The sequence below is a fragment of the Epinephelus lanceolatus genome, chromosome 7, assembly GCF_041903045.1.
Source record: "Epinephelus lanceolatus isolate andai-2023 chromosome 7, ASM4190304v1, whole genome shotgun sequence".
Classification (NCBI taxonomy): Eukaryota; Metazoa; Chordata; class Actinopteri; order Perciformes; family Serranidae; genus Epinephelus; species Epinephelus lanceolatus.
In genome coordinates, this window is record NC_135740.1 from 8,771,448 (window position 1) to 8,793,259 (window position 21,812).

Consider the following 21,812-nt stretch of genomic DNA (forward strand, 5'->3'; position numbering starts at 1 on the left):
TAAAGTTTTATTCACAGGAGGTGTAGTCATGTTTATTCATGTTATGTTATTTCATTCAAAAGTAATGTTAGCTTATTTATTTTAACTTGCTTACTTAGCACTTTCAGAGAGTGTTGAATGTGGTTAGAACGTAACCATACACATTAGCTAGGTGGCTGGTCTCATCTTGTCTTCTTGTACTACAGCTTCTTCTGTTAAATGGCAGATAGCATTTAAGGTGAGCTAGCCCCAGCCCTACTACAACTAACGTTGGGCTGTATTCCGCACGTTTACAACACTAAATACAGTTTTCCTATTGTATTGCAGGTTAAAGTTACACTTGATTATTTTGTTTGCTGATGGCCACAGATGGCAGTGAGAAGTAAAGTTCAGCTCTGAGGACTTTATCACCCAGTGACGTCACATTGGGTCTTTGCTGCATGGCACACCCTTCTCTCTCGCCCCTCTTTCTGTCTGCCTCTACACTTTCACTTGCTCACTTGCTGCTTTTTTGAGACTTCTTTGAAAACCACTCCCAAAGTCTGAACTCATGAGTGGATACAGTTTCAATCAGGAGAAAGCTGATTCATAAGAGAGATTCATTAGTTGAAAAATAGATCAGAGAGATGGCAGAGACCATGTGACCCACCAGATTATAACCAATTGTAGCCTGGTTCCAGACCATAGACCCCGCCCACTCAACTGAGTAGGCTTGCATCTCTGGTCTGGCATACTTCAATGAATTTGCGATTTATCTCGTCCAAACGATGGACGGACCAATGAACGCCGGGGGTCTAGCGATTAGCCAATCAGCGCCACGCTGATGTCAAGCTGTACGCCGGTGGGTAACTGGTAAGGATAGCAACAATGGCGACCGCTACAGATCCTACAGACCACATTAACGATGCTATCGAGGTATTTCGCCACTACTCGTGTTAATGGAGGACCAAATTAAGGAAGCTGCTAAACTGGATTTAACGGCGATGCAGCTGGGCGTGCATGACGACGGAGACATTTTAAACGGGCAATGCTTGCTTGTTTTCGGTACCCCCGAGGCATGGATACTAATGACGTCAGATTCTGGGTGAGTCGTTGATCTCTACTGATTGGTTAGGGAAAAAATCAAATTCCCTCCCCCTTGTAAATCACCTTCAATGGAGGCAATGTCAGACTGAAGGTTCTGGGAGCTTCAGTCTGACACTCAAGCTAAACCAATTGTACATAAGAAAAGTGTCGGGAGCTGTGAGAAGGCAACATATATGGTCAGCTGATTGCCTCCTGTGTGGGCAAAAGAGGTGTGGAAATGTTTACTGGTGATGTGAATCTAAAGGGTGTCACCCTCTTAAATTGTAAGCCAAATAAATTGAAGATATCTCTGTGATTAGGCGAATGTAAATGCTGCCATTGAAGCCTAAAGTAAACAGATTAGCAAGTAATAGAAGTCAAGGTGGAGTTCTGTGGAACTCATGCAGGTGGATATATACAGTAACAACATAAAGATCTATCCAAACACCCAACACAGACCTAAATGCTGTTTGTGTGCGTGCCTGCATGTGTGTGCGTGAGAGGGCTGGTAGTACCAAACATGGCATGGATTTGTGTCAGCGTGAGTCTTTTCCACCTTCTGAATATGCGGAGTAATGGTGATAAGGATGTGAGGGAGCTGGTGGCTCCATCCTCTCTTTTTCTTTGCCTAAGGAGACGCAGGCTCCCACTGACCAGGGACCCCACCTCCCTGTATTCAGAAGAAAACCCAAAAGGAAACTCTTCACCCACTCTGAAAGGTTTGGGGTCTGGTCACACTGGCCAGAGCTGAATGATGTTTGTGTCTGAACTGGAGTTTCACTGGAGTGGGCATGGTCTGACTCTGGGACTGTGAGGGTCTCAGAGAACAATTTAACTGACCACTATCTCTGTCAAAGCAACAAGCCACATACGATGGACATAGTCAACCACTTATACCTACAGGCCCAGCTGAGTTCTTATGGATTTTACTCCAACAACAACAGCACTGGACTGGACTAAAACTTCAGGAAAAACTTGCATGTCTCCCCTGTGCTGAGCATTCTGTTAGTTGATTCATTTAGCTGTCTGTCCGTCTGTATGTGAGAAAGCACAAACACTCCTGTGTCAAACCTTCCATCTTCCATCTCTGCAGTTGTAAGGGCCCGATCAGAGTGCATTTGCAAGATGTGAGGCGCACTGCACTTCCTTTTTTGTTGAGGCCTGCGCCGATCATACAGAGCGCTTTTTGAATCTTGTCAGTCAAAGAGCTTTGCCTGGATGATGGTCAGTCCAAGTCTTATTTTAAGATAAATCAGAGACAGTTTGACAATCTGATGTCAATGGTTGGGCCTAACAATGGTTGGTATAACGTTAGAAATCAGTTGAACAGAAAGTTTGTGCAGATTTGTCTCGCAGCTTTCCAAGGACAACAATCAAACGTTAGCTTAATGTAAAAAACCATGCACAGTGCTCCACCCCAGAAGGCCTACCTCATTATTCATCTGATTGAAGAATGGTGAAAAAATGCAGATGACAGAAGGCGCTTTTTCCACTCTAAGTTGAAGTTTTTTCAACTCGAGGCTTTGAGGGCACTCCTAAAAAAACACAATGCGCACAGCAACGCAAAAGCAGTGAGCTAAATGCTTTACTCTCATTTAAAAGCTGTCCCAGGCTGCTAAAAAGCCAACCTGCCAATACACCAGATGTTGTAGTGGTCAATGAAGAGTCCAAAGAAGTGTTTGTTTTAGAGCTAGCCTGCACCTTTGACTCTGTCCTAAAGGAAACCTTTATGACCATGGTCATTAAATGCCAACCACTCCCAAACACCATGTCAGACCTAAGTTATTAATGCAGACTACTTGTTTTACATTTGCTAGCCTTGGATACTCTTTCAGGGTAATCATAAGAGGGCTTCAATAAAAAAAGCTCAAAAAGAGGGCTAAATGACTTACAAACTACTGTGCTGCCTTTGCTATCATTCATATATGGCAGAGGCGCTGCAGCTTATACTCCTGAGAACTGAGTCCTGTGTTTTCTATTGTGAAGACCTCTGTCACTGGTCCATGGTGTTGTGAATGTATTCTATTGCAACTTCAATATTTGTGTCCTTGTACCTGTTCTTTCCACGTGGACATAAATAAATTGTGAACATGAGTGTGTGGTTGTCCTTCATCTCCTCCAGGATAAGGACTTCGGGAAGCAGACTCTGTACCAGGCTCACAATAACCCAGCTGCAGAGCTGAGCACCAGCCTGAAGCATTACCAGCAGCACAGCCTGGAAAGGGCTTACAAAGGAGAGGACTTTTTCTGGGCATTAACACCCGTCAAGGATGACTACATCCTCTTCAGCTTTCCCCAGCCAATCCACATTCTCAGGTCAGTTTGAAATGTATTTTCAAAAGTTGACAGAAGTATTATTTAAAGTCAGTAAACTCATTTGGTGTAATTTAGATGTGAAAATGTAGAGAAGGGGTCTGAGATAATTCCGCTTTTTTCCCACTGCTGTTTTGAGTTTCTGCAATACATTTTTCTAGATAATAGATGATGACACAAAGTGCCTCAGTCTTTTGTTGTGTGGCTGACGCCTCATTCAGATGAAAATCAATAAGAACATGGAGGTAACAGATGGGCAGCACGCCCTTTTTCATTCACATCAATGTTTAAGTCGCAGCTTTGCTTTGTATCAGGTGCAGTTCTGCTGCATTTCTTGACGTTTTGTCTTGGATCTATTCAAGGCAGTTTGTTTACAGTGGAAAGTGTCTTTTTGTCCCCATCAGCTAAAGGGACATGCAGCTGTGACACCATCTTTGTTTGCACCACCCACTCATTCACTCACTCATACCATTAGTCAGACCAGGCAACTTCAAAGACCAAACTTGCATCTTCTGCTAAAAGTTGCACCACAAAGCTGGTGATACAGCTGATGTAACTGCTGCATGCATGTTCTGCTGTGGTCTGGGAGGTCTGTATTTGTAACTTAAAAACATATCAAACACAACAAACCAGCCTGCAGATTTTACACCAAAGATCAGTTCAAATTAAGATTATGTGTGATTAAAAAGTTGCAGCTGGTACTGTAAAGTTTTGCCTTGTCTTTAATAAGGATTGACAGCCTAACTGTAGTGAGTGAATGATTTAAGGAAAATATCTAATTGCTTTTTCAGACTAAGATTGCTATTGCAATTTAAATTGTAAAAATGTTATTAACAAAGATATGATTGTATTAAACATTATCACAGGCCTATCTTGTTTCATCATTAAGAAACATTTTTGCATAGATTAAGATATTAGTGGTACAGTTGACATTACTCAGTGGTGACAGTGGCATTATATGTATTTAAAACAGCTGTGTAGTTGGCCTATTATGTTAAATATTACACACTGCTGTAAGTCACATCTGACAGTGTTTTGATATCAGACTACACTTCTGTTGTGGAGCTAGCATTAATGTTAGCATCACAGACTGCTACTTTACCAAGCTGCTGTAATTGTAAAGGGCGGGTCCATCTGCATTCTCCTCCATGTTTTTCAAATAGAAACTCTCACTCAGCCGTTAGCAAAAATGTGATGTCATGTCATGAAAATGCAGCAAATAGTTGTTATGTCTGTCTGGACCAACACTGCTGCTAGCATAGCTAAAACTACATGTGCTCAACATCAGCCCAGCGGCAACTGATGGCCGGCTGTGGGTTAGATAGGCAGTATCTGTAACAGGGCAACCAAAGACCCACATTTTCTAATATGAGCTCAGATCTATATTTAAAGTGCATAGTGCTGCTTGTTCATGAAAATACAACTGCACACACCCAATGAACACACACATAATATAAGCTTTCTTACCACTCTGGTTTAACGTTAAGTGGAAACAGGATGTGGTGGTGTGTGTATGTAGCTTTTGTAGTGTTTGCCCCACTCCAGTTCATCCTATGCCATCACATTAAGTCCTATGTTGACTTCCACTAACACAGCTACTTAGCCACTTTCTCCAGAATCACTACTCTTTAGACCAACACACTCAAGTGTTTAAGTCAGATTAAAAATTTCAAAATACAAATCCAGGGTGGCACGGTGGTGCAGTGGTTAGCACTGTCACCTCACAGCAAGAGGGTTGAGGGTGTGAAGTGGCTAGTGCCTATCTGTCTGTCTATCTATCTATCTATCTATCTATCTATCTATCGCAATGTTGTAGCATAATGCACATATTTTTACATATTTCTCTATGCTATAATAGCAATTGTAACGTGTCCCACTTTCCCCCATTTGTGATTCTGATTACAGTTTGATACAGTACTTTAGCCCTGATGCACCCATGCATATTGATCCCAGTGACTGTATGGACAATGTGTCTCCACTTCCTCTGACTGTACAAACATGAAGCCAAAATATCTCAGATATGGCCACTGCCATCTTGCACTGGTGATGTCAGTTGGAGCCAGAGTCTGTGCATTAGTGATCTGTGTAGTATATAGTTCCCACCCACATACCCGTCTGACCAATCATGAGCAGCACCATTGATTGTGAGCACACTAATTGGCGTGAAAATACATCAGTGTGATAAGAACTACCCAACATGACAAAATATGATCTTCTTGGCCCATGTCCTATCCGCTAACATGGAGAGGGCGGGGTTCATCACCTATTCTGCAGCCAGCCACCAGGAGGTGATCAGTATGTTTTGGCTTCACTTTTGAGAAGCTGTCATGTCGTCCATCTTTATATACAGTCTGTTGATCCTGGCAGCACACTTACTTATTGCACCTGTCTTCTTCACTGTAGGTACCTGTTTCGCAGCGGAAATATTGAGACCAGTGGAGATAAATTCCACAACACCACAGTGGAAGTGTGGCCCAGCAATGTGAGTAACCTGTGTGTGTGTGTGTGTGTGTGTGTGTGTGTTCGTTCTTTGGTTTCATTACTGCCATCGAGCAGGTTTTGGTTTTCTTCTCAAGTGTTGATGCCTTGGGAAAGAGTGGCGAGGCAACAAGAAACACCCACCACAACAAGCTATCTGCTGTCACTCCACTGCCTCCCTCTGGCTGTGTGTGTGTGTGTGTGTGTGTGTGTGTGTGTGTATGTGTGTGTGTGAATCGACACTTCCGTCACACTTAAGGGGGAAAAGTGGTCATGCCATGGCTGACCTTTGAGTAAAGTTACACGGACATGGGATCGCTGTGTGGAAGATAAGAGGGAAACCTCGAGTTCAGCTCCAGAGGCTTCAGATTGCTGGTGAAACACCAACAGACCAAAGAGTAAACCACTTCTGACATGAAAAAGTGACAAGAGGAAAATGGATTAAGTATGGTACATATGAATAAAAATGTATTGAGACAAGTTAAAAAAAAAAAAAAAAAAAGAAAAAAAAAAGCTTATTCCTTGTGAGCTCAGTGATTTTTCAGGTGATGTCATACTGAACTTTATTTGAATTTTTTTTTGTTCTTTTTCATTTAATATAATAATAAATGGTGCTGAGGCCAGCTATTGGCATGGCATTGTGACAAGATGTCCAAACCACACAATGTGATTGATTAGTGCCTTTATTTGCAGTGCGAAAGCTCGGAAAAATTTACCTTGTCCTAAAAACAAAATGTTGTAATACTTAATACTCATGTTCTGTGTAAAAGTACTCATGACAAACAACAACGGTTTGAAAAAAATATATTGATATGTTGAATAATAAGCCTGAGTATTTCTTCCATTCAGCCCATTGCATATACGTTTGTGGCAGGGGTGCAGATCATGTCTGGATCACTTATTCACAAAGACACACCTTTATTTCAGATATCATCAACTGTAGGATTAGACACAAGTCAGTACATTCATGTCCCCCAGGGGATGAACCAGAACTACAAGCCAGTCAGATCATTACCTTTTTTAACTAGAAACCAGACAATTAGATGGCTGTGGAGTTGGCTGTGCGTATTAATGGTAACATATAGGGCTCTGTATTGTTAAAACATTTTCATTCTTGGTGATAATGCAATGTCTGAGGTTTGGAACAGATATACCATCATGATAAAAATCTTACACATGTCCACTGTCTCAGAATATCATTTTATGACGTGCCTTATTTATTCAATTCTAATATAGTGTGCATAGAAATGATTAAGCCACAAAGGAATACTTGATCATTTGTTTATCAGTTACTCTCCCTGTGCTGTTTAACACCAGTAAAATTAGATCAAAACATATGTTTACACACTCTGTCACAACTTATGATGTATGATGGAAGTCTCATTTGTTCAGTCGTACTCTCAGTACTTCCCAAATCAATATGTTCTCCTCCCAGGTCATCGAACACTGGTGCTTTCTCACACTCCTGGCATGTGATACCTGTATTCTTTCGTCTGTATGTGACACACAGCTGTCTCCTGGGTGAAACTTGTTGTAACACGTGGTTAAAGTTGTTGTAGCTGTTTGTTTAAGGCAACAGAACTACTTGGGTTAGAAAAAACATCATGTTTGTTTAAATGATTGTGTAATGTGGTGTAAATATGTTGCATGAGTAATGACAGTACGTCACAGATGGACATAAGTTAAGTAACGTTATGCTTAAACAGCGCTGGCTTTTGGTTTCACACGGGATACGAACAGTGGTCTCCTGGCTGAAAGTCTGTGTTTGTTTGACCCATCCACACCCTAAACAGACTTTCTCGCTCTTAATGCTATGTCAGTTGCTCTGAGCGTTTAATATTGCCACAGATAGGTTTACACTGGAATAAATTGAAAGCCCGGGGCGTCTCATAGAGGCGCCAAAGGAATCTTTGAATCCTTTGGCGTTGGTATCACATGGGAGGGACATGACAAAGCATTGTTATTTGACAACCTGGGAACTGGACTGTGGGTCCTGTCTACAGCCTCTTTAGATAGCACACCCACATAAGCATTGACACAGCTAGTCCTGGGGTGTGGACTACAGAAACCTGTGAAACAAGAGCAGCCTTAGTCCTATTAGGGAGAGCCCAGCAGTTTTTCAAGTTAGTAGATTAATCACCAAAGTTTCTGTTTTTATTTTACACACATACTTACATACAGTATATATACTGTATACACACAGGGGTGCATCATAAGTGAACTGATTAATAAAGATGTGTAGGCTTAATGATAATAGTTAATGATTGCATATAACCACAGCACTGTAGTGTGTATGACTGGTGTTGATTTTAACGGGACTTTGCAGTCTTATCTGAGCCCAGGTGCACAGGTCTGATAGCCTTGAGGTCAGGGAGAGGCTATAAAGTGTATGCTGACAGAGGTTGTTTCTCTTCAGAGCTGCTCAGAGCTGACGACTTTGTGTTGTACTCCGTCATACAGCTGTATGTTTGGGTGGACAAATTGTATGGCAACACTCCTGAACACTGACTAACTGGACTTTCTGAAGACAGTATCCACACCAGTTTTATTGCTTGAAATTAAAGTACAAGTAGTTAGATTTCCAAATCCCTCTGAAAAAGACAACAGGTCCCCTCCATTTTTCACATGAAGCATAATGAAATAACATCAAAGGTTTATGACAGACTTTAGGCTATCTATGAACATCATCTATGAACGTTTATGTTCTAAAACGTATAACTATTGCGATGTATACGCCTAGCATCCACACTACTCCAGCATTTCAGTCACTGACCTGGTTTTATCTTGAAAACTCTGGGGTTGTGTTTCAATCTGGATGGGTGGAAATGGAGACTTTTCAAAACAATGATGCAGACACTCACGTTTGCTTCCCTATTGTGTGTTATCAGTCATTATGAGTCAAGCCTAAACATCAGAGCGAGGTCCACCTACCTTGTGTGATTTATCCATCTTGTCTAGGAACTAGTCCGTGAGCCAGGACCCCAAATTTGGCCCACCGGTACCACCCGGTATAATAATAATAATAATAATAATAATAATGCTCTAAAATAATAATTCTCATAGTGATTTTTAACAAGGTATACATCTCTAAGGTTAGAAAAAATGTGATAATCTTGCATTGGTGGCAGCTTTCTGTGTGCTATCACTTGATTTATAACCCCATAGCAAAACTAAAAAAGAGCTCAATAAAAGCCTGGCCGAATGGAGGTAAAGTCATATAAATCCATGTAAATTGACAATGCAAGCTCTGAGAGCTAACAAGCTTGTCATGCCTGATGGCAGGATAACCCTCCACATAATAGAAGAAATCAGAATGCAAATATCTTAACGCAAATAGGAGATACAGACTTATAAACACATACCTAAAATAGGCGGAAATGTAAAAGATGGGCATCTATGTAGAATGCTCTCAATTACTTTGCAATATTTCTGCCATGGATTGTCATAGCAACACATATGAGGGCTTGTTGGAAAGGTGTGGTTGAATTGAATCCAACCAAAACTGTAAGGATAGCTTGCATATTTAGGGAGTCAGTCCACTAAACATATGAGGTGTCCCAAATGAAAGAAAACAAAACGGTAGCTTTTGACTTCAGTTGATTTGTAGAGATCCCTTATGGTATTATTTAACAATTATTGGCCTGTTGTTTATGTTGGAGAAGTCAATAAAAACCCTAAGGCACATGTAATCACATGGATTTTAATAATAAAATTGTGAATCCTAATGTAGAGGGTGCTGTACGTTGTACAATCAGAGTCCAATATGGAGCATCCGAGAGGGGTTTTGGGGTTGAAAGCACTGGGGGAGATCTGTCTGAGAGAACAGAGTGATCCAGGGTGACATAGTGAGGGATTGGTGGTTCTGAAAAGGGGTTTAGGTCTGGGATGGTGGGACAGTGGAAGGAAGGAGTCCAGAGACAGTGAGGGTGGAGCATTGGAGGGTGAGGAGACAATGGAGTTTCAGTGGAGGAGGCCTGGAAGAAGTAGAGGAGACAGCTGGTTAGAGCAGAACAAACTGGTAAGGAGGATTAACTCTAACTACAAGTGTACATGAATATATGAAACTATACTCAAAAGCTTGCAACTGACCAACAGTAGTAGGCTTTAGTCTGTGACCAGGGAGAGGGCGGTGAGTCAGGCTGAGCACTCCATGAGGGAATAAAAGTTGAGGTGACCGGAGGACAAGTTAATCCTGAGGCAGAGACAGAGACAAGGTAAGGCAGGGCACACCAAACAAGCGAAGCAGGCAATCACTATTATTGTTAATGCACTATTTACTTCTTTTACATTACCTAATAATCACAACAGTCATCCTCTTCTTCCACATCTTCATCTTTCCACACTATCATTGATAGATGCCTGGTTCTCACATGTCTGTATATCTAAGGCTATTTGCAACACACACATCTTGGAAGTGTGCATTTTGTGTCCAGTTACAGGCCAGTAGATCCAGGATAAGAAAACATGCACAGCAAGCCAACTATCAAGCTTGTGTATGGAGAAGGTGTTTGGAGAACCATCCTCAAGTTCCAAGCCCTGTTGGCAGAGGATGGAGAAAGAAGAGGACACTGAACACTTGGTGGTAGATTGGATGGAAGGCCAGCCAGCACCGGAGGCCATCCTGGATTCAGTTCAACCACACGTTTCCAACAAGCCCTCATATGTGTTGCTATGACAATCCATGGCAGAAATATTGCAAAGTAATTGAGAGCATTCTACATAGATGCCCATCTTTTACATTTCCGCCTATTTTAGGTATGTGTTTATAAGTCTGTATCTCCTATTTGCGTTGAGATATTTGCATTCTGATTTCTTCTATTATGTGGAGGGATATCCTGCCATCAGGCATGACAAGTTTGTTAGCTCTCAGAGCTTGCATTGTAAATTTGCATGGATTCATATGACTTAACCTCCATTCGGCCAGGCGTTTTTTGAGCTCTTCTTTAGTTTTGCTATGGGATTATAAATCAAGTGATAGCACACAGAAAGCTGCCACCGGTGCATGGCTATCACATTTTTTCTAACCCTAGAGATGTATACCTTGCTAAAAATCACTATGAGAATTATTCCGGGGGGAATAATTCTCATAAACCCCACTGGCTCACGGACTATACTCCTTTCCCATCTTCATCAGACAAGCATGAAGCCTGAAGCATCACCTCAGTTGTCATTTAATTAAATATTTATGGAAGCATAGTCTATAGGGCGGACTCTGTTTTTTCCTCTCTTGTATGATCGCTTGTCCAGCGCCTGCTTTTTATCATCTGAACGTGCATACTTTTGCAAACGTTTTTTGTACTCCTTTCCCATTGCCATGGCATCCTCCAGCAATGGATAACTCTCCTGGTAGAGCTCTGATATCATGTCATCGTATTTGCTTTGCAATGACTCCAAATCTGTGTCTCACCGCCTTTACTGCCTTAACAGTTTCACCACTTTGTCTTTCAAAGCAAAGAAATCTCTGATCTTTATTGCCATCTTCATATTTTATTTGTTGTTTGTTTGTTTTCAGCAATCAGCCATTGAATAGAAAATCTGCTGCTTATACCTTTACATGTACATACCCAGTGTACATGAATGGTCATGCGGTGAAATACATTTTTAGGCGTTTTAGTATTAGACAGAAATTATTTTTGAAACCAAGCTAAACCATTCTTGTATGAAAATCTTCTTCTTTTTTTAAATGCTGTTGTATAATGAAAACATACTAGTGTGGATTTGGCCTGAGTTTTCTTGACATCAGTCACATTCAACACTAATCATGATGCACAATTATGCCTCAACTGTTAATTTTGGAATTGACAGCTACAATCTGCGTTCTAAATCTCCATGATTATTTTTGTTATTGGTGTTACTCTTGGATTACTGCAGTAATCCTACAGTTACTTTAGGGTTACACTGTTTGATGACAGAGTTGGACTTTGCTCATTAAGTTACAACACCCCTCAGGTGTCTGTATTGAAAAGTGATGGATGTGTATGTGTAAATGGGCGACTGTTTGTTCAAGAGCTCTATTAAACCCTCTGTACACTACCTGCTCAGCAAACAGCTGGCAGGCACAGTTATAAACTAGCTGGGGAGAATAGTGGTGCATTTAGAGGCTAAAGAGGCAGATATTTTTCTCAGGAGTTGGTGGAGAACAAAAACAGCGCTAAAAAGAGTGAATATTGGACTTACATCCATCAAGTTGACACAAACATGACTCCAAAAGAATGATAATGTTCTCCTCCTGCTAGATGTGTATGTAGGGGACTGTGTGCTTACACATTGTCAAGTTAGTGCAGCTTAAATGAAAACATTGTGACTACTGTTCACAGCCAAATGTAGCCCATCATACAAACTGGCATATCTATCCCTCTGTACAGCCCCATATCTGGTGAACAGGAGTGTCTTGGCCCAGGGTACTGCAAAATTTCATCCAGTATATTTTTTGCATTTTTAATAACTGTTCCATCTACTGCTCTACCAGTAGCATTATCCTTAATAACAAATGTATATAGCCAATAATGGGCATGTCATAAGCTTTTTCTGGCTTTATCACACATTTCCTATTTTTAACCCAGCAAATTTTCAGTTTTAGTTCATATGGATCATACTCTGTGTCATTTCTTGACGACCTATTTGTGTGAATGATTGCATCTCATTTCCTTTGAGAGCTTGCTGAAGTTTGGTTTGTGAGAAATGAAGGCAATATGCATGCACTGGTTGAGATGGCAGTCTGTGAGGCTGTTGTGCTTCTTGTCCTTAGTTAGATTCATCATTGGAGACCCTGACTCTCATATGCAGGTTGATTCAAACATAGTCAAAATGTATATTGAGAGTCTTTTACAGTTCGGATACTGATGGACATAATGTGCCCAATACGCACAGTCTCTCTCCTCCTTGAACTTGGCTCTCAGGACATTTTTGCATTTGAAACATATCAAGATCGAATGTGCCCTTGTCAATTGCAGGCAGCCCAGCACCCAGTAACAGTGGCAGCAAACAGGTAGCACACAAACAGCAGTACTTGCACAGGGATTTTGAAGTTGTCTACCGGAGTTTTACTGTCAATGCTATCGACACTATCAATGCTGAAGGCACAGTCTTATTTTTATGTTGGGATTATAATGCAGTGTGGGAAAGTGTAGGTTTTCCTCTCTATATGAGCCAGGAAAAGGTCGAGGTTTACCTAAAAATCGTTCACCTTTTGAAACAGCTCTCCCACGTTGGCATCCCCACCTTGGAGCTGCAGGTTGAGTTTGTTTGCATGAACTCTGATAGCTCCTCTGCTTTGTCAGATTTCTGAGTAAGAAGAAATTCCATGATTTCTTTCAGTTGTGTATAGAATCACGGTAAAACTCTCCCAACTCAGCCACCGTCCATCATTATGCTGCAGTAGATCAGAGTACTGGGCCTCCTGCTCCTGTAGCAACATGTAGGCTTGATGTTGAGCAAATGTGATTTACAATTTTAATGACTGTGTCCATCATTGCTTCAACAAACAGTTTGGCACAACAGCAAGTTGATTGTTGGGTGTTCTGCTGTGAGACATGATGCCAAGCCCCTCTTGCCCTGTGGTAGATGGCCCATCATGAGTTACAAGGTGACTGATTTTACCAAGCTCCAGAAATTTTTTTTCAAACCTTTCACAGTAGCATACATGATCTCACCCGTTGGTCTTGAGTGGTAAAAGGCACAACTCCTCTTTGAAAATTTCCTTGTTAAAGCATCTCACAAATACTGACAGTTGCACAGTATCAGTTGCATCTGTTGACTCGTCGACAGTTATGTAATCCACAGATTTCAGTTCAGAACGTAGTGTTGAAAAGCTGTCCTTGAACAAATTTCCCAGCCTTCATGCTACTGTCAAATCCAATAGTTGAACTTGTCTCGCACAGTTATCATTGTCATTATCATTATCATATTTTTGTTGCTGTCTCCCACAAGCAACTCCTCTACTATTCCCAATGTGCACACTTTCACAAGCTCAGCATCCACGAATGGCTTGCCCCTTTTGACCAGTTCCCAAGTTACATGAAACAAAGCAGCAATGGCTTTTCAGCAGAAGTTATTGTAGCTGTGGGGAATGTTGATGTTGCAGAGTAAGACAACCTTAAAGTCGTGATCTTCTCTTTTCTTGCAGTGCTATCAGTTGGAAAAGCTGCACTGGACCTAACATGTTATGACTTGTAATGGCACCTGATGTTAGCAACCTTGCACACGGCAACTGTCATTTGGCAAATGACACACGGTGGTTTAAGGGTGGCATGAGGAGGCAAAGTAAAGGAAAATTAGTCAGTCCATATTTGCATACAATTGCCTTTTGTCAAACTCACACTGTTTGCTGTCCTCGCTCATCTTAGCAGCAGCAGCATTGTGCAGTCAGGTCAGGTGTGCAGGGAGGTTTATAGGATTTGAGGACATTCGGGGCTTAACCCAGATCAATCCCTGACACTTTTTCTGATAAACAAGCTCAATTTTGGTGCATTTTGTACACTCAGGCAGCTTATTTACAATCAAAGTTTGAATTTTAATTTATTTTTCATTGTGAATTAAAAAATGGTTGGGGTATCACTGTCTTACATCTTGTGTTATCACGTTAGAAATAAGGTGGTATAGCACACTCTCTTGAATGGAATATTGCACTCTTTGAAACTTTTAATATGTGAATATATGTGATGGACTGACAGCTCTTGGAGTGTCCTTTTGTCAGTGTCCTTAGAGCTGGGGTTTACAATACTCTTTTTTTCCCAGGTTTGCTTCTCATGTTGTGAAAGTTCAAAATTGGGAGCAGGAACCACATCAGAGCTGGTTCCATGTTGGTGGAAAAGGGGTTTCAGTTGAATACAGTTCATTCAAGTAGAGCTACAACGATTTGTCAACTAATCGATGACTAATCGACTATTAAAATAATCAGTGACTATTTTAGTAGTCGACTAATCGGTTTGAGTCATTTTTCATAGAAAAGTACTATAAAAGTAAACCAAAATACTCTTATTGCAGCTTCTTAGGTTCAAATATTGGCAGCTTTACACACTCTCCTGTAACGGTGAACTAAAACCCTTTGGCATGAGTATGAAACAAGACATTAGATGACATCATTTAGAGGTTTTGGAGAGACAGACCAACATTTTTCAACATTTTAAAACATTTTTCGATAAAATGATTAGTCGACTAATCGAAGAAATAATTGGCAGATTAGTCGACAATGAAAATAATCGTTAGTGGCAGCCCTACATTCAAGTAGGCAAACTCAGGCAAAGCTGCACCGAAGCAACGAACACTGGAGAATACTCTCTTAAAGGGACAGAGAAATCCCCTTGAGACAGCGACAAGGTCAAAAAGATTATAGAGAGGGTTTTTTATTTTATACTTTGTCACTTATAAAAAATAATAATAGCAATAGAAAACATTAAAAGAACAGCTTGGACTGCAGACTATTCAACTGTTAATCATAGGCTATAGACTGGATTGTGTGTGTGTGTGTGTGTGTGTGTGTGTGTGTGTGTGTGTGTGTGTGGTAGGGTGGGAGGTGCTTTGGATCAGGAGCACTAAGGAGTGGCTGGGCCTGTCTTACCCCCCTACCAGCTTTAGTTAGTCTTTAAGTTCGCAATTTGAGTTTGTTCATCACTGAGTTTGCCCATAACTTGTGTCATTTGCATTGCTCCATAGCTTCTGTCAGTTGATTAACAGTCAAAAACATTATAGAACAATACCCAGACTGTTTTTTACTTGTCATCAGACTGATTGATATCAGTTAGTATCAGGAAGACATTACTGGTTGCTTACAGTATACTGAGTGAGGCTCTCCAGAGAAAAATGAAGTCACAGTATTGGCATGTGATTAAGATCTCAGATCTCTTTCTGTTCTGTCATCGGATACATTTGCATGTTAAACCTGTGTGATACATGTTTTGTTTTCTTCCTGCAGGCGTCGGCCCGAGAGAGAATAGTGGCTGGCTCGTCTTCTTCCTACAAAGTATCTGATCAGGACTTCATCATTATCAGTAACTACATCGAAATCATTCATAACTGATGACAATACAAATAAATAAGACATCTATGTGTGTCACACAGGCACGCATGTCATCAACACAGTGAAGCACCAGTTCAGCTGATAGGATGAAATTTTAATGACTGAATGATCTAATTAGATGTGGGTGAGACTTGTTTGATCACATTACAAAGCAAGTGTCCATTATTACACAACCCAGCTGTTCAAGGAAACAGATAAAGCCTGCACAACCAACACACATCAGCAGGGTTCCTCTAAAAAGTTTCTGAACTTCCTGTCTTTGTGAAACTCAAACTGCCAACACCCTAAACGGCTGCCAATGTTGCCTGCAGGAAGATCCACAGCAGCCCATTCATTCTTTTAATAATTGAAAATACACTTGATACAAAGTGAAAATCTGATAATGAAAATAACATTTTGTAGAGTGATGCAGGAATGAGTCCTACAATGAGGACATGAGTTAGCATTTTAGCACTGTGGTTTCCCTTGTCACATTGAAAACTGAAATAACTGATGCCCACAAAGCAGGACAAGACTGTAAGACAGTAGCAAAATGTTTTCAGGTAGCTGTTTCCTCAGTTGGTGATGGCATTAAGAAATGTCAGTTAACAGGAACTGTAGAGGTCAAGTTGAGGTCTGGAAAACCAAGGATACCTTCAGAGAGAGGTGCTTGTAGGATTGATAGAAAGGCTAAGCAAAGCCCTGTTTGAACGCAAAAGACCTGCAGGAACATTTATCAGACTCTGGAGAGGTGGTGCACTGTTAAACTGTGCAGCGACACCTGTACAAATATGACCTTCATGGAAGAGTCATCAGAAGAAAACCTTTCCTGTGTCCTCACCACAAAATTCAGCATCAGAAGTTTGCAAAGGAACATCTAAACAAGCCTTAATGATTTTTGGAAACAAGTCCTGTGGACTGATGAAGGTAAAATATAACTCTCTGAATGCAATGAGTAAAGGTACACTGTATGTTTGGAGAAAAAGGAATGCAGAATTTGATGAACAGAACACCTGTCCAACTGTTAAACACAGGTGTGGATTGATCATGCTTTGGCCTTGTGTTACTGCCAGTGGCACGGGGAACATGTCAAAGGTAGAGGGAATAATGGATTCAGTTAAATTCCAACAAATTCTGGAAGCAAACTTCACATCATCTGTAAAAAGTTTAAGATGAAGAGAGAATGGCTTCTACAACAGGACAATGATCATAAACACACCTCGAAATCCACAATGGACTGCCTCAAGATGAGCAAGCTGAAGGTTTTGCCATAGCCTTCACAGTCCCCTGACCTAAACAGCACTAAAAATCTGTAGATAGACCTCGCAAGAGCAGTGCATGCAAGACGGCCCAAGAATCTGTTTGCACCTTTTGCAGGAAGAATGGGTAAAAAATCTCCCAAACAAGAACTGACAGACTCTTAGCTGGTTACAAAAAGTGTTTAGAAGCTGTGATATTTGCCAAAGGGGGCGCTACTAAGCACTGACCATGCGGGGTGCCCAAACCTTTGCTTCAGGCCCTTTCCATTTTTTATTTTAAAAACTGTAAAAGATTGAAATTAAAAAATATTGCTTTAAATATTGAAGAAATGTGTTCATGTGATCATTTCATCTTCTACATACTTAACTACTCACAGTAAACAAAATTTGACCTGGGGTGCCCACACTTTTGCATGCCACTGTGCATGAGGAGTTTGTGTTGTGTCTATATCTGTATATGTCTGTGTCTGTGTGTGTTTGTGAAAGACTTAACTGTTTTAAAAGGAGATACAGTGTTAGCTGGACTGTTTGTGCTTTCAGCCATATACCTGCACATAGAACATGACAAGTGTGTGTGTTTGTGTTTCAGGTGCGTTTGAGAACGGAATAGCCGAGGGGGAGATTGAAGAGGTGCTGCAGCCAATCACAGCACTACGCCTGGTGGTTCACTCTGACGCTGACGTCTGGGCTCTGCTGAGTGAGGTCTGACCTGACAGTTTGTGTTTGTTCATGTGTGTATTCGCCTCTGTTTGAGAGTGTGTGAGTGTGTACTTACATGCACTGCTTAATTAAACAGCAGCACTATGGAGGATGTTTACATATTCAAACCTAGACACACTTGCAGTCAATATGAAATTATAATGTGTTTAAACAGATATCTGCATATGAATGCAGAATCTGGACAAGATTTTGGTATCTGAAGCATTCTAGAGAGTCATGTAGAGAGGCCGAACGCCTTGGCCGAAATGCAATCTTGGAGCCCATCTGCTATTATCTGACAATGATTTACGTTTTTAATTTATTTATCTGCATTCATATGCAGATGTCTGTTTATAGATATAAGCTGAAATGACTGACAGAGGGAAGAAATATTGGCCTAGAAATCAGCTTACTACCCGTCTCCCCCAGAGGCTTATCCTCGTGAGAGTGATAGCCAGTGGGTTCCAAGACTGATGAAACTATAGATCAAATAAAGAAAGCACATACTGACAGCAAGACACATACACGTAAAGTTTTTGGGAAGCATAAGGCGAACAGTCACTGGACCTCATTCACCAATATTTTCCTGAGTGTTTTCTTAAATTTGTTCTAAAGAAAAGTCCTATGAAAAGTCTATGTTAAATTCACAACGTATCTAAAATGGCAGAATTTTTCACATCTATGTTCTTATCATGATGAATCCCAGTGTCCTCATTAGTTGGCACCACGTGATAGTTCATATGAGACTGCAGGGTCGTGTGTGCACAGAGACTGAAGAAGAAATGTTGAGAGAATAAAGTCAAGAATGCCCAATAGAAAATAAGAGGGAGCACCAGACATAAAAAAACCCTTCTGTTAAGAAGTGGAGTTGCTCCTGCAGAGAGTGAACGCCAAACGAGCTGTCATGTTTAGTAGTGACAGGAGTTAATGTAAAATCCCACAAATGCAAGGGATGCAAAAAATAGGTGTAATTCAATCACCCGACCTGCAAACCACAAGCTGTATGCATTACAGTAGCACAACTGTCAGGACAGAGGACAGAGACGAACACCATAGTGCTGTTCAAGCTGTGCATGAGTGCTCTTGAGTGTGTGTAGATTCTGTTTTTACCTAAGAACAAATCCCAAATAAGAAAACATTGATGTATGTCAGAATCTTCTTGAAAACTGCATAGGTGGGAAATGTCTTGTCAAGAACAGTGTGTGAATGAGGCCCATTGTATGTACTGTATGCAGTTAGCATTAAACTTTTAATGACACAGAGCTTTTAGTTCTAAAAGTTTATTTTGATCTCCATAACACCTTTAATGTTTATGGACTGCATCTTGCACAGTTGTGACGTTAACACCGACGCAAGTGGAAAAAAAATCCAACCATCTAATTAAAGAAATCTAACCACTGACTTGCATTAAAACTATGTCACATGAGTACTCACACATGCATGTGTGTTAGTATCTACTGACCTTACCACATTCCATTCAAATGCTGACAGGTGTAGTTCCTCTTGCCAAATCAAAACACAAATTTCCCGACCTACCTGATTAGACCTGTTCCCAAGGCATGAACACACCTGGCTTGATTGAAACCTCCCTCACTTTCCTGTCACTACTGTGACATGCAAGACTGGGACAACTTTACTTCATTGTTCTCATTGGCTGCACTCCCTTTGGCTGGGCCGAATGGTGCATAGAGGACCACAAATGACAATGCATTTTTGAAGCCCTGGGAAAAATATTTTTAGGCTGATGTTACTGTATTTAAGAGGCTGTGGCTTCTAGGCCAGTGTGAAGGTAGTGGTATCTTGTGAAACTTGACAACCTAAGGCATCCATTGGTGCCAACCACGTCATGCTAGCCTGTCAGAAAGGGGGAAAAAGTAACTCTCCAAATTTAGGCAAAATTTTGGCGAAGGACCTTGACCTCTCACCTTGAGATATCTCAATGAAAATGGGTTGTATGGGCACCAATGAGTCTCCCCTAAACTTAAGAAGGCTTGTTCCCATTAAATGTTTTCTTCTTTACAATCAATGTCCTTCAAATTAAAACTGTATTATTGTCTTTTAAAGCAAAAGGACAGTCAGCATATTTGAAGAACAATCAATGACCTAACATGTATAGATACATTACACATCAAAACAGGATTGTTGGGGAACTCAACTGTACCAGCATTAATCTGATAATTGGTCATATTAACTGTAAAATAGGAAGCCAAAGTATGTGATTCCTTAACTTCCAAATTTCAACTTGCCTATATATTTCAACAGCATAATAGAATTCCTGAAATTTTGTTACAGCTTTTGGTTTCGGTGTGCCACTCCTTTGAAAAATTCTGGGGATGCCACTGTTATTTCAATAGACAAGGTTTCAATTCCAGTCAGATATTTTTCAGTGAAAAGGGAAAAAAATTCATCAGCCTTCTCATTGCAATTTGAAAGTAGTGTCATTGTCTTTGGAAGTGGACAAAGAAAATTAACAGTAGCAAAATTTAAAATGAGTGTATGGTTGAAAGTTGAACTAAGCTATGCACTGGCTGGCGTAGGTTTTTATCTCTATTGTCACACAGTGTGTGTGTGTGTGTGTGTGTGTGTGTGTGTGTGGTTTTACAGCAGCTAAGCTTTGCTTAAGACTCACTCTTGTTCCTGTCTGTCAGATACTCATTAAAGTTTGAAGACCGCAGAAGCAGAGGAAACCACAGACACACACTGCCATCAAGTCCAGTGCGTCACCTGAGCAAACTGCTCCACCTGCTGGATAAAGACTTTCACTACAGGAGCTTTTATTTATAAGGATTACATGAAGTGCCTTAACCGACTGGGACTGTGGCCCATGAGGAACGAGGACCCACATTTGTGTAAGGTCACACAGTTTGGATTAAAACTGCAATATTAAACATGCTGTGTTATGGAATATGAAGGGAATCCAGCTCTCTTGTGAGCTGACTGAATTGGCCACATTGCTGGCTCAGAGTAGCTGTTTAAAGACACTCCACTTATCAAAGAGTTCACTGCTAAAACAGCAGAGCTCCTCCATGAGTAATTTATTATGCTATTACATTATATTTTGTTGTAACAAATAAAGAAAAAAATACACTACCAGCTTGTTTTTGGATTGTTTATCCTGCATTTCCATGGTAAAAAAAAAAAAAAAAAAAAAAAAAAAAAAGATTTCCGCACACTTGAATCTATGCAGCGTTTCACTTTTTTTTTTTTTTTTTTTTTTTACCATTTTGGACTCACTGATGTTTTTAAGCACCTTGTCACGACTGAGCCAGGTGGAGCAGTAGCTATTCTGCATTAAGCTGCATTTACATGAAATTCAAAACCACTAAACACATCCCACAAAGTGTAACAATGGTCTTGTATGTGTTATTGTGCCATGCAGAGATGTTTCACTGTTGTGACATTAAATAGAGGAAGTTGTATCAGTTCTGACAACAACCAAATAGACTGGTTTTCAGGTATGCTTTTATTAGTTTGAGAGTCAGACACTGGCACATATAAACATCTGTCTGATACAGCTGTTTCAATTTATATCGAAGGATAAGGTTTGCAACATTTTACTTACTGTCAAGAAGTCCTATGGTAAGACTAAAGGAAACAAAGTATTGCATGTTTATCCAAAGCCTGCTATATCTTCTTTCTCTGTCTCACACTCATATACACACCAGTGTATTTTGACTAAATTTACATCTTCAAAAGGAACCAATGAGCTGAGAGCCATGGGCACGGTAGGGAAGTCAAAATGTACTGACAGTGACTAACACTTTTTTTTTACCTTTATGTAGAATTAAAGAATTAGAATTATTCATTTAAAATTGTATCCTTGCGGGGCGTCGGTGGCTTAGTGGTGGAGCAGGCGCCCCATGTACAAGGCTGTTGCCGCAGCGGCCCGGGTTCGGCTCCAGCCTGTGGCCCTTTGCTGCATGTCTCTCCCTCTCTCTCTCCCCCTTTCACACTTCACTATCCTATCAATTAAAAGGCAAAAATGCCCATTAAAAAAAATATCTTTAAAAGTCTCAAACAAC

The 21,812-nt window shown here is 40.7% G+C and overlaps 1 protein-coding gene across 1 annotated transcript in view; it reads left to right on the forward strand.

The window, feature by feature from the left end:
- LOC117261473 (alpha-1,3-mannosyl-glycoprotein 4-beta-N-acetylglucosaminyltransferase B) overlaps positions 1-20,883 on the forward strand; it is a 44,030-nt gene extending 23,147 nt beyond the window's left edge. The window contains exons 11-15 of the mRNA XM_033633882.2: positions 3,167-3,360; positions 5,761-5,839; positions 15,749-15,824; positions 17,681-17,793; positions 20,439-20,883. Coding sequence (XP_033489773.1) covers positions 3,167-3,360; positions 5,761-5,839; positions 15,749-15,824; positions 17,681-17,793; positions 20,439-20,456 — 480 coding nt within the window. The 3' untranslated portion in view covers positions 20,457-20,883. The remainder of the gene's footprint in view (positions 1-3,166; positions 3,361-5,760; positions 5,840-15,748; positions 15,825-17,680; positions 17,794-20,438) is intronic.
- The last annotated feature ends 929 nt before the right edge of the window (positions 20,884-21,812 follow it).